Source organism: Dipteris shenzhenensis, chromosome 21 (assembly GCF_047967505.1).
Source record: "Dipteris shenzhenensis isolate YYH24624 ecotype China chromosome 21, Dip_SZ_1.0, whole genome shotgun sequence".
In the NCBI taxonomy this organism is placed as follows: Eukaryota; Viridiplantae; Streptophyta; class Polypodiopsida; order Gleicheniales; family Dipteridaceae; genus Dipteris; species Dipteris shenzhenensis.
Window position 1 is genome coordinate 5346215 of NC_141616.1, and position 12817 is coordinate 5359031.

At 42.8% G+C, this 12817-nt stretch overlaps 1 protein-coding gene across 1 annotated transcript in view; it reads right to left on the bottom strand.

Moving 5' to 3' along the window:
- Nucleotides 1-3380: 3380 nt before the first annotated feature.
- Nucleotides 3381-12817, bottom strand: part of MAA3 (P-loop containing nucleoside triphosphate hydrolases superfamily protein) — a 31168-nt gene continuing 21731 nt past the window's right edge. Inside the window, exons 13-20 of the mRNA XM_087392507.1 lie at nucleotides 6377-6469; nucleotides 5906-5959; nucleotides 5721-5779; nucleotides 5532-5616; nucleotides 4930-5295; nucleotides 4633-4755; nucleotides 4448-4534; nucleotides 3381-3913 (exon numbers count right to left, since the gene is read on the bottom strand). Coding sequence (XP_087248633.1) covers nucleotides 3683-3913; nucleotides 4448-4534; nucleotides 4633-4755; nucleotides 4930-5295; nucleotides 5532-5616; nucleotides 5721-5779; nucleotides 5906-5959; nucleotides 6377-6469 — 1098 coding nt within the window. The 3' untranslated portion in view covers nucleotides 3381-3682. The remainder of the gene's footprint in view (nucleotides 3914-4447; nucleotides 4535-4632; nucleotides 4756-4929; nucleotides 5296-5531; nucleotides 5617-5720; nucleotides 5780-5905; nucleotides 5960-6376; nucleotides 6470-12817) is intronic.

Consider the following 12817-nt stretch of genomic DNA (forward strand, 5'->3'; position numbering starts at 1 on the left):
CCTCATTACCATTTTTGTCAAGCTATGTTCTGCATCACCACCCAAGTGATTCTGATTTCGTCCACTTTACAGGGCAGCGGCCCTGTTTGCCACCATCACATTATGGCCAATTTCTTTGAAGTCTTGTATGGAATGGGAAATATCACTTTTAGCATGGATGTCAGACTTATTTGTGATCCAAATCAAATGGCACATACTTGTGCATTCTCTTTGGGAGGTCGAACCTTGTCGATAAAATTTCATGAGAAATTTGGTTAGCATGTCCCTATGGCCAAAGACAGTGATGTATAGGACATATACCTGCACATTTTTCTTGGGAAGTCTTGCCTTGTTGAAACACAACTTGTGCACATTTTCCTCGGGAGGTTGAACCTCATTGTAATATGCACAGACACAGTCTCCCTAGATGGCTGAAACCTCCCTCTTTGCAACCTCTCTGTGTAACTTGTTAAAGACACAAGGGAATACCTCTCCCATTTTTACAAGGATTTTTAACAAGTCGCTAAGAGATGAAATGCACTCATATGTCAACTATCTAGTAATCCCCCCATACATAAGATCAACTTATTAGTTTCTCTAGCCTCTTTCACTTCCATGTAAAGATCAACTTTGTTCACTTTGCTGTTTACATCAGTAATCATCTCTTGTTTCATTGATTTCACCTTAGTGGTGACCATTTACTACACTGAATCATGAACTTTACTTTTAAGAGTTGCAAGCCAGAGCTCGAGTTCTCGAGCTTCCGAGCTGTAGGTAATAAACACGCTCTTTTGGATCTAAAATAGACTTCATTCTTTGATATTTTTTTGCATACAACTAGAAGTCGAGGCAAAACCTGACGATGCATTCTTATGTTGGCTGCTCGCCTGACGGTGCTATTGCTATTAATGCTAGCGGTGCTCTTTTGCTATTGTTGTTGCTAGCGGCACGATGAGGTTAGACTGCTAGTAGAGGGGCAAGAGAAAGAAAGAAAGAAAGATGTATTAACGTCCGCAAGAGGCCTCACGGGCCTATGGGACAAAGTACGCAAATAATAGTAGACTCATACAAGCCTCAGTGGGTTGGAGCAAAGGGCGCACTAGGGCCCTTGCTAAGTACTAATCTATGCTAGCAAAATCATGATCATAACCATAACCAGTCAAGCATAATTCGAATCAAGTCGATCTCGAAGCTAGGACTCAGAAATGAAGCCCGGCACAGTGATGGCTCTCTGGTGAGCTGTGAAAATATCTCGTATCTGCATCTGTCGAGCCGTCTCGTGCTGTGGCGAGGGGCAAGGTCTCATCAATCTATGAACCCTCTAGGCTATGTCCAAGGTGATCCCTCGTCTCTGTCAATCCCCCCGGAGGAAAGTTGTGATAGTTCGGACCTCAATAGAGTGTGCTCTGGTCACTCTGTCTCGCGCGTGACCTCTGCGTCCCTTTCTCAGTGGCACCGTGTTGGCACTCCACTACTGATCCAGGCTGCCCTCACCTCATCTAGCTCTTCCTCCTCTACTCCACTATGTCCTGGAGCTGACTCATATGTATATATTGAGTGAGAGAGAGAGAGAGAGAGAGAGAGAGAGAGAGAGGTTTTCTATCCTAAGGAGAGCCTATCTATAAGCAATAGCATCTATGACTCGGCCAACTTTTTGTTACACAAGGTAGACTCATCCACTACACAACATTAAGCACAAGGGCGACAACTGACATGCAAACTCAAGACAGGAGGCAGGCATCTCGACGGCAACTTTAACCACAAAGGCTGACCCAGATGCAAGGGACTACAACATGAAAAACAACAAAGCAATACAAACAAACATAAACCAAGAGACGACCCCACACAACTCAACAACTAGTGCTACACATAGTCTAGCAACATTAAATGCAACAAAGGCAACGGATCACCGACTCGAAGGCAGCAAAGACAATGCCTCACAACAGCCTACAATCAACAACAAGCAGAAATAACCCATTTTTCCCTTTTATATCACTATAAGTTCCCTTATGGATAAAGTAATGCTCATTTGAAGTTTAAGTCAAACTTTGTCTAAGGATAATGATGTGGCATTGTGACGGTGTGTTCATGATGCTTACAAAAGTACACCGACACCGCTAACTGTGCGTGCTAATGTGGCATATACATGTCATTGATGATGTGGCTATTGGCGTGGAGGCGTTAACATGATAATTGATTACATGGCACATGATATGGCTTGCCGTTGGACTACTGACGTGGCACATGTTACTTGCGATGACGTGGTAGAATAAGTCTATCTACCACGTGTCAAAAATCAAACCAAGCCCTTGACTCAATGCATCTGCCCTGTAACCCTTTGTGTGACATGTCAACTTGTCAGAGACTAGGAAACCTTGTAGAAGAAAAGGGCGCCGACTTTGGAGGCAACGAGCTGAGGAATTATGAGGACAACGAAGTGAAAATGACAGATGCTCTGTTTGAGATGCTTCGAGTTGCTACGTGTTTGAGCTTTTGCTCTGTTGAGCATTGTGGTTGGGCAAACTAACTGTGTCCATTGACCATCCAATCATCGTTGTGGAAGCTTTCTGCTTGTACTTGTTTCTGTATTTCATTGGAGTCGCAAGTCGTAGTAGGTCGTTGTAGATGCATCAAAGTCCTTGCCTATTAACAAATCAAGCTCTACACGCTAAGCACATCTTGTCAGTATTCCAATTTTTCATAGTTCAAAATTATTCATCCAAACCACCACTTCAAAGCCACAATGTATTCAATTCTAATTATCACAATGATGCATCTTCATCCAATAGACATCTCTTTTGAAACCCATTATGTATTGAGCTTATCTTTAGCATCCCCTACACCTTGATAGTTACACAACATATTTATGAACATTATAGGGGAATGAAGGGGATAACATGTATGTAAACTCACAAACCTCTAATGACATTGACAGTTGGTAATGACCCGCCTAGCATCAAGGCAAGGTGTTGAAATAGATGATGCTAGAAATATTGTATGTACTCAAGAAAACAGTAGAAATGTGATATGAAAAGAGAATTCTCTTATTGGATGAGAGCAATGAGAAAGATTTAGACGAGAAGGATGAGTTGTGGAGAGAGAAGCATGAGGTGAAGTGGCATGATGAAGTGTAAAGCAGATCCTAAAGGCATCTGCTCTCATTGTATGATTGATGATCATATTGATACATTGGCTTAAGTGTGCCTCTCTCTCATGGATTTTCTTGTGGTTTGATCCTCCCTAGCTTGCACACTAGTCATTGTTGCACTAGGCTTAGTGGTAGTCTCATTGAGTTTCTTATCTCCATATTTCTAAGCTCAATACCAATGTTTTGTTGAATTTCACTAATATGTTTAGTGTTTCTACTTTGTATTATGGAATCAGCAAAATTTGAAACAAGACTCATTCCACTCAAACCTAATTTAAATATAGCACAAGAATCTTGTGTAACATGCGTTTTATTCTTTGTTAAGAATGACAAGACTTTGTAAGCCATTGATGATCATATACATGGTAACATTGGTTGCTGTGTGAAGTTGAATGACAGAGCATTCCTTGAGCATTGAGTGATTGAACGAGTCCCAAGCATGCCCTGTAGCAATCCATCAACACGAGAGGGGGTAAATCACAAGAGCTTTCTGCAGCATGTGACATATTGGTGGATTTCTATCCGGAATATGGCCAAGCTTAAGGCACCAGAAAACTACTCTTCTGCATCTTCATCCATTTCGCCAAGATTGTCTGCAGCCTCCACCAGCTCTTGCTCGTCACCAGATTCTGCATCTTCATCCATTTCAGAGTCAAGGACTCCTCTCCTTGTAGCTTCTTTCACATCTACAGAGCTGCGCTTCTGCTCCTCCTCTTCCTCCAGATCAAGCTTTCTCATGGCTGCAAGGCTTTCCTCAGTAAAAAGACTATGATATGGCTTGGAAACCTGTCAAAGTGCCATACCATTTCTTAATGTGGCTGACACCTCTCTCTCTCTCTCTCTCTCTCTCTCTCTCAAACAGTAGAATTGTATTAGAAAGAGGTTTAGGGGTGCCGAAACAAGATTCTGGATATGGTGCAGTATTAGATCTGTCTCTGTTGGTTGGTTGTTAATAAAGTCATATCATATCACATGCGCTCTCTCTCTCTCTCTCTCTCTCTCTCTCTCTGAGCCAACTTGAAGCAGATGTTTGCTCTATTTCAGTCATCTTGACATGCCCATTCATGTCCAATTTTGAGACCGCCCCACTCTCTGATGGCCAAACCACTTCTTGATGACATTGCTTGTTTTAAGAAATGCTGCTCGCTCACTATGATACTGAGATGTATTTTATGTCTAGTAGAAGCTTTTGCACAATGAAAGATTCCAAGCAGCCGGATGACGAAGAGACTGCCTCCAAGCAGTTTGAAGATCAAGAAGACTCCGAGCAGCTTGAACAGGAATGATCAACCACCATCTAGATGAATTCAAATGACAAACCTTGTATAGACGCTTGCGGCCCTGTGCATTCTTGACAAGGTTACCCCAGTGCTTATCTTGCATCAGAGTAGAAGCAGCACCCACAACCTGCATCAGAATTCCATCAAGGAATCTAAATAATTATAGTTGCTGTGTATAGCAAAGTTCCCAGAAAACCGTCACAAGATAACATTTTGGATGCATACCAGCATAGAGGATCTTGCTCTAGTTAAGCCAACGTTCATGCGCCGAAAGTCCGAAAGAAAGCCTATACCCTTGCCTTCATTTGCTCGTACACAGGAAAATATTGACACATCTTTTTCCCTACCCTGTCGCAGAAAATCATTGCATGCCGTGGAGCCCCATGGGTTGTCACATGCGCAATAACAATAAGAATTCTTACAGAACATAGACACTTTTCTTATTATAAAACCAGACAAACACTGCTTCTGTGATATCTTTCCAGAAAAACCCTGTTCTCAGAGAAACTCAAGCAAAAATACCTGGAAACCATCCACAGTGTTAATGTCCACCAGACGGGCATTTTCTACACCAAGCACATCCCGAAAGCGTTCACGAAAGAGTTTAACTTGTTGCTTATATGGAGATATCACAGCAACGTCCGTACCCCCTTTTAGCTGTGGAAACCTTGCCACGAGATGGCGGTACAACACCAGCACAAAATCAACCTCTTCACTGTTCACCCACGACCCACTTCCACCTGGTTGTGTCTCTTGACCATCAATGTCAAAGAAAGCAAACGGCCCAAAGCAACGGTGGGCATGCCATGGACGCTTGGTTTGCCATCCTACATCCTTACCATCCTCTAAAGCTTCCCCATAAAACTCCTTTGAAGGAAACTCGCGAATCTAAAATCCAGAAAATGACGAGTGCTCATAAGATCTTTCAGTTCCACGCTTGATGTAATCTCTCTCACACAAACAAAAAGACTCTGCAGCACTACCAAATGTTACTGCAGAAAAAGCAAGTCAGTTCTTTAAGAATTAATGCATCCCAAATTGATTAAACTCTTTGCCTGGCATTGACTTTTGTGATACAAATATTCACATGCAGCACATTCACTTGAATGAGATAGGCATCAAACCTGAGGGTGCATTCTGTACTGAGTTTTCAACATGTGGACAGGGTATCCAGCTTGTTGAAATCTCTTAAATAAACTCGTTGAATACCTGCAAAAATGAAGATGATTAAAATCTTTGAATTGTTGGAGAGGGAATCGTTGGTTGGGGAGGAACGCTAACTGTGTGCTTCAAATGCCTTATTCTCAACTCACCCATGCTGTACGGCTACTGTGGAAAGTACAGTTGCTGGGAGCTGCAGTGGATCCCCAACCTGATGAACAGAGCACGTCACAATGAAAAAAAGTTAATAACAATAACACATTGTGCGAACGCTTTAAACCCCACTCATCTTAGGGATAAGAACAAAACAGACTGACATGAGAGGGTAGGCTCATGCCAGGAACACTTGTTTGCATCCATGCGCAAGTGGGACCAGGGTTGATGGCTCAACCTGTTACATAAAGTGTCAGGCATTACTCTGCAGAAATTTTATAAAAATATAGCCCAACCCCCTCCCCCTGCGCGCCCCCCCCCCCCGGCCCCCCCCACGTTGCAAAACCATGGAAGTATTTGCATAAGCACCTAATACTACATACAGACAACTACATGGGACCAGGGCTGATGGCTCAACCTGTTGCACAAGTATGAGGCATTAATCGTGCAGAAATTTTATACAACGTTGCATAAGCATCTACTACTACAAACCGTTTCTTATTTAAGTATCACCTTTTCTATATGGCTCTGTAAATGCATTATTACATGGGAGTGTATGTGCATGGGGGGGTGCATACATCTGGGAATACTTCTCATTTTTTTCATGAGATCAAAATAGGCTAGGATGAACTTTCTAGGAAAAAAAGCTACTTACCGCCTGTGCAGCTTCATCAATAACGACAATATCAAAACCACGACTCATGCGATGGAAAACCCCAGACCCACTGAAACTTAATGTTGAACAAACCTGAGATTAGACAAGCACCAAACCTCTCATTTAGCTGAATTATTATCACTTACTATCCTTGTTTAAAAATTCCTAGAGAGCACTAAAAACAGGACAAAGGCATCTTTACTCTACTTCTCCGAATAAGAAAGAGATACAATTTTTTATACTTTCAGTTAGGAACTGTGCAAGGTCCAATTTCACATTCAATTCCCAAATTATAACTTTTGCAAAATAATATTCTATATCATGAAGCATTCATACAGAATAGAAAGCATGCGCAAAACAGAGCAGGTGGGTCAGCCCCATTTTAGAGATCTGCTCATAGTCACCAAAAAACGTGTTTTGGGGGTAAGCAGCCCCTAAACAATTTTAGCTAGAAACATTTCATCAAAACCTCACAAAACTTCACGACTCTTCTAGATTTAAAGAGATCACAACTCTTAACATGGTAAAAACTCACCAGTGGTGTGTACTACTTTAATTGTAGTTGGCCTTCAGGCTTGACTCTTAAAAAGGAAATTCGAGACTCAGAAGTTGGAGGACTAAAGAATATGAGTGTATCATTGATGGATTTTTCCCTATGCTATTTCAAATCTAATGCTTATGAATGTAAATCTTAAAGTGTTCCTATTTTAAGCTAATGTCTCTGCCATTGATACGTATTAGTTACTTGTTACTTGGCATCGGGCAGATGCCACAAAGAAAATGAATTGAAACGTATTATCATCCACAGGAAGCAAGAGTGGCCTATGAAACTTGAACAGTACAGATATATAACAAGAAAAGAAGTCTCCTTCCTCATGGTAAGGGAACTGTGTCATCTACTCAATGAATCAGTATCCAAGATAGTCCAGGCAGGCTCCTATGGCTCAGGTGCTGTCTGGCTGGTACCCTGGTGCTCCAGAAGCTGCTGACAATGGTCAAAGACGGCAGGGGAGAGAGAGAGAGAGAGAGAGAGAGAGAGAGAGAGAGAGAGATGAAGTAATAGTACCTACTATAATCTATTTACAGCTATAGGGCCTAGATGCTCCCAAAATCACTGTATAAGCTATATACTATAAGGTAGAAAGAAAAGTTTATCAAAAGAAGACCAGAAAAGCCTATGAGACAAAGCATAATGGACCCTAAATGGAGAGCCAAGAGACTTCTACCAATAATGAAAGAAAAACAACAAAGTACAAGGTACAAGTTTGCAGAGGTGCAGAAGAATATGGATCTGCCTAATTGAAAGCGATGTCATCAAGGGATTACAATAAAGACAGATGTAGCCAACCGGACTCTGTCTCCAAAAGCATCTATTTATGTATATCAAGGATCCAAGAATGAGCTAGAGATGTGGCTTGTCCATGACTCTACAGTATATCCGTGATCTGCCAGTAGTGACAAGTAGTCTAGTGGACCTAGTGGACCCGTACCATGACTAGTGGTATAGCCCTTCATGAGACTAATATATATCCAAATCTTTCACAAATAATTTTTAGAAAAACAATTAAAAGAACAATGTGTGTGTGATGTGAGAGCGAGCTACGGTGTTCTGCTGCTGCGAGCTCTCCTCGGGCTGCCTGGTCTGTGTGTGTGTATATGTGCGCGTGCGTGTGTGTGCGCGAGTGCGTGAGAGAGGTGGATTAAATCTTAATTGGATTCGTCATTTTGAGCTATATATTTTGCCCATCAAGAGCTTTCATGCCTCCGAGGCATGAAGAAGAATTGACCTTCCGCTGGGAAAGGTTCAAGCAACTCGATAATGAGAGTAATGCTGAATTTACAGCCAGGTTCTAGAAACTCTCTTTAGAGTTACCTGATAAGAGTGAGGATGATAGAAGGAAGAAGTATTTAGCAACCTTAACCCCGAAAGTGAGGTATGAGGCTGAAATGTTCAACCCAACCACACTGAAAGACCTCACTAAATTGGCTGAGATTGCTGAGAGAAAATTGAATCCTCGTAAACCTTTGAACAAAGGAAAAGAGAATCAGCCAATGATGTCCTAGATGGATACCATTTCCTTCCATGATTAACGATGAGAAGAAAAAGCTAATTAAGGAGGGTAAATGTTTCGGATGTAAGAAACATGAGCCGGGGCATCCATGGCATAAATGTCCTACTCTATTAGCCAAGATTGCCAAGACCAATCCCGTAAAAGGGAAAGGTAAAGCATCCAAGCAAGAGGGTGAGGCTTATACCTCCTTATCCCAAGACTCTACAGTACATAGAACCAACAGTAAATGCTATCCATTCAGCCAACACTAGTGTATGGATGTGTGAACTGAATAGAGAGTAGGCATATTCATTGTAGAGTATGGACAAAGAATAAATAATTTTCTCCTCATGATGAATAGGGCTGAAATGGAAGAGTTGAAAAAAAAAAGAGATTGAAGGTCTATAGTTTCTATAGACTTAAGTAGTTCTCCTTCGCAAAATCAACTATTGGCAAGGCCTACCTAGTTCAATAACACATTTGGGTGAGAGAACATCTTTTTAATACTGACCCGCTTGTTGAGAATGTGTTTCAGCTTATTGAGCAGGTTACTATAAAGAGATTTCAGTAGCTTCGTATTCTAAAGAGGATTCTAAGCATGAAGAGACACTGAAGAGGACATGCAGTGGTACTTCTGCATTTTGAATATTCAGCATCAAGAGGAACCAAAACTTGAACATGGGATTTAAGTTCTAATTCGGAAGAGATCATGTACTATCAAGAGAATACTATTTGCAAATTATGAAGAGGAGATGCAAATGCAGAAGAGTCACATGTTATCACATCATGTTTGCACCTCATTGTTTGCATGGTAGGTAAGGTGACCCACATGGGTCTAGCCAGAGGAGCTCAAATGGCAGCATTCTAGACTCCACATCTTATCACATCACTCTTTGACCATTGAGAATGCAGGACAAGAGCTCATTGATACAGAGCACTCATTGGGCACCTGGTGGGCTTTACTCCCCAACGCAACAGGTTTGAGATCGGGTTTAGGCGAGCTTGCTCTGGAAAGAAATAACATCTAAGAGGTGACCATATATGAACATGGGGCTGGCCAAGGCTTGTACGAGGTTTGTTAGCTATCATGGATGGCACACCATTGTAGGAATTCCTCGGCATCTTGTGTGAGGCAATCCATTACAGGCGGCAAGCCCAAGTTACCCTAGATGACATCAGCAGCTAGGACAAGGGGTCACCTCTTTGAATTAACCGTCATGGCCTAGCGGCCCTGCACTAGGCTTGGTGTAGTGAGAAAGAGGGCCATGGCCAAAGGGGAAGGAATCGAGGGGTGGCGCGAGAGAGGAGAAAAAAAAAAGATATAGTAACTTCTCTGGAGGCCTTGCGAGCCTATGAGACAAAGCAAGATAGCCTGTTAGTTCCGACGTTTTCTGCCAGTTGCAGTGGGGTTTTCTCCAGAGATCACTTGTAGTTCTCATGTGCCTCTCCTTTCTCTCCTTCTCAGTGCGATGTGTGTGAGGCGTGATCTTTCTCTTTCTCTCTCTCTCCCGTTCATTTCCGCTGCACTTCTCACAGTTTCAACAATGTGATGTATGCCAACGCATAAAATCTGGCCCAACCAAGTCTGCAAGACTTTGCAGCCTTTACCTATTCCCTCTGAAAGGTGGGAACATACAATGGTTTTGTGTCAGGAATCCATAGTTTGAACAAATTCTCACAGTTATAGATAGGCATAGTAAGCAAGCCCATTTTATCTCTTGTAAAAAGGAGTTATCTGCTTGAAGATGGAATTGAAGTTCTTACTCTAGAGCAGATTGTGTACCATCAAGAGAAGAGTGCATCTCCATTTCCATAGCCTGCATGTTTCCCTTTGTGCTAGTCCTTTCCAGCTCCCACTCAGCCTTCTCCTTTTCACATTCTTCTCTTTCTCTTGTATCTTGCCCCCTTGCTTCCTCATTTTAGCGAAGCTTTGTCCACATATGTCTTCTCCCCCATCAGTGCCACATTTGTGGCTTCTAGGCTGTCAATCTTTCCAATCAACACCAAACATATTTTTTTGAGAGGTGTGAGAACCTCAGATGTGGCCTTAGGTGGTGGCCCATTTAGGTAAGCGGACATAGCCTATTCAAGTGCATGCTTTGGACACAAGTCTTCTACACAGCCCCATGTCATCATGGCGGACACGTAGTCTTGGGCACGCAGTTTGCAATTTGTCTTGTCACTTTCTGTTTTCCCTTGCAGATTTCTTATACGACTACTGGAAATTTGCAGATTCTTACATGTTTAACAACTCATTGAGGCTGCTCCTCATTCCTCCCCACCAACCTGGTGGCAGCACCAACAGTCCCAGCAGCACCTTGCTGTTTTTTTTACAGGAGAAGATCAGCATCAATGTAGCGACGGAAATTGACAATTCTGTCAACTTCCATCGCATTCTATCAACAGAATTCATCACCATTTTTTTTTGCCCAATATTTGATGTGGGCTATCTTCCCCTGCTGGTAGGAGGTGGCTGTCAGAAAAGAGAGTAGATTTGTATAGACGTTGCCAACTACATACTTTTTTTTTTTTTGGGCAAAGAAAGGAAGCTTATATTAATGCTTGAAAAACTTCATACAAAACCGCAACCCCAAAGGTGCTGAGTATGGAAAAAAACCCGGATAAAGGCTGAAAGAAGAAAACCAGCCTGTTCCGAAGAAACCCACCTCACTGCCTAGGGAATCTTTGGTACAAGGGCTGATAGCCAGGTGGGGGGACTATACAACCAGCGAACCTTGCAGAGTGAGTATGTAGAAAACTCTTGCAAGCCAAGCCTTGCAAAAACGTGCACTCCTTTCGACAATCACCCTAGAACCCAAGGTCCCATGCTCACAGGTGGAGCGTAGGGTGTAGATGATATCCTCGACCAAGGTAGCCAAGGGTGAAACCAGATGCTCACCCATCTCCAAACTACAATGAGCAGCCCAAATGTTCCACGCCGTGATATTGACTACTACCTTCCACACGCTATCCTCCAGAGGGGAATGAGGATCCGGGCTATCAGAAGGGACCGCCTCATGGAGCTCTATCCTCTGAATGCTCTGACCCTGTATCCGGTAAGCTGAATAGGCCTCATCAATCTGGAACGCGTGACCTCCCTCAGTCAACCAAGCCATCATCCCCTAGGTGTAGTCCCTCTGAAGGCTCTACATGCAGGTCATAATCCTAAGGGCTCCCATCCAAATCCTCACTGCGCTACGACAGCTCCAGAGGCAATGAGGGATCATCATCCAGTAGAGAAACAATAACACTGTCCCTCCACCCGCATCTGCTCCAACCTAAGCCTATGAGCAAGCCTCTGTGGGCAACCACCCAGAAGAAGTAGGAGATCTTCCTCGGCCGCAAACTGGACCATAGACGCGTCCAAAACCTAGAATGGACCTCCTGGGGCACCCTCTGAGCCACCCAAAGCCTTTCCCTCGAAGGGGTCCAAGTCGAGGAGTCCACTTGAAGCCTCCTGCCAATTCGAGTGGTATAGGAAAAGAAGGGCACCTCGTCCACCTGCTTGGCGAGGCTGATCCTGGAAGGCCAGCCAAGTGCAGACTTAAATAGATGCTCTGCCTTTATCAACCACTCTCTCCTTTCTATTGGATACTAATAACTCTCTTGAGACCAAGGAGGTGATGGACAAAGTGATCCCAAGTTCCTCATACATAGTGGTACTGAACTTCGTCCGATCACGGAACACCAGATTCTTTGCAATGGCCATGCCTCTAATTTTCGCACTTGAGGATGGTCGACTCATCTTGGGATCCACCTGGGTCATCACATTGCACCCAATAGCAGCTCTGGCTGTTTGTTTTTTTTGTTTCCAAATCTTCAACCACACTTGCACTGCATGATTTCTTTAAACCCAAAGCTGCATCAATGCTTCTATATTAATGAGCTTGAAGTGAGCCAATTTTATAAGAGCTGACAAAAAGTTTGAATCCCAAGCATTCAATGCATATCCTTCAAAGATTTGAGAGCAACAACAACAAACAAAAACACGTTAACACACGTTCAGAAAATACAGATTTCACATTGCCCAGATTTAAGAAATGATCGAATGTGGAGGATCATTAAGGTTCCCTTAAAGCTAAATCGGGTCTTTGCGTAAAAAAGTCTCAAACATGCCCAAACCCATCATGTAGAACCTACAAGTTTCCACCCTTCTCATTTATGTCAGTCAAGCATAATGTTTGAAAGATCGATATTTCTAGCAGGGACCAACAGCTCAGTGCTATAACCTCCCAGAGACTAAGCCTAGAAGTACAACATGCATCATTGAGACTGCAGCATCTAATGCATTAGTTTTACTTGTAAGAAAATGCAAGAATAGTCAGAATAAGTAGCTTCTTGTGGTGTCCAGCAAGCAGCTACCAGGACCACCCTTAACAAGTTAAAAACA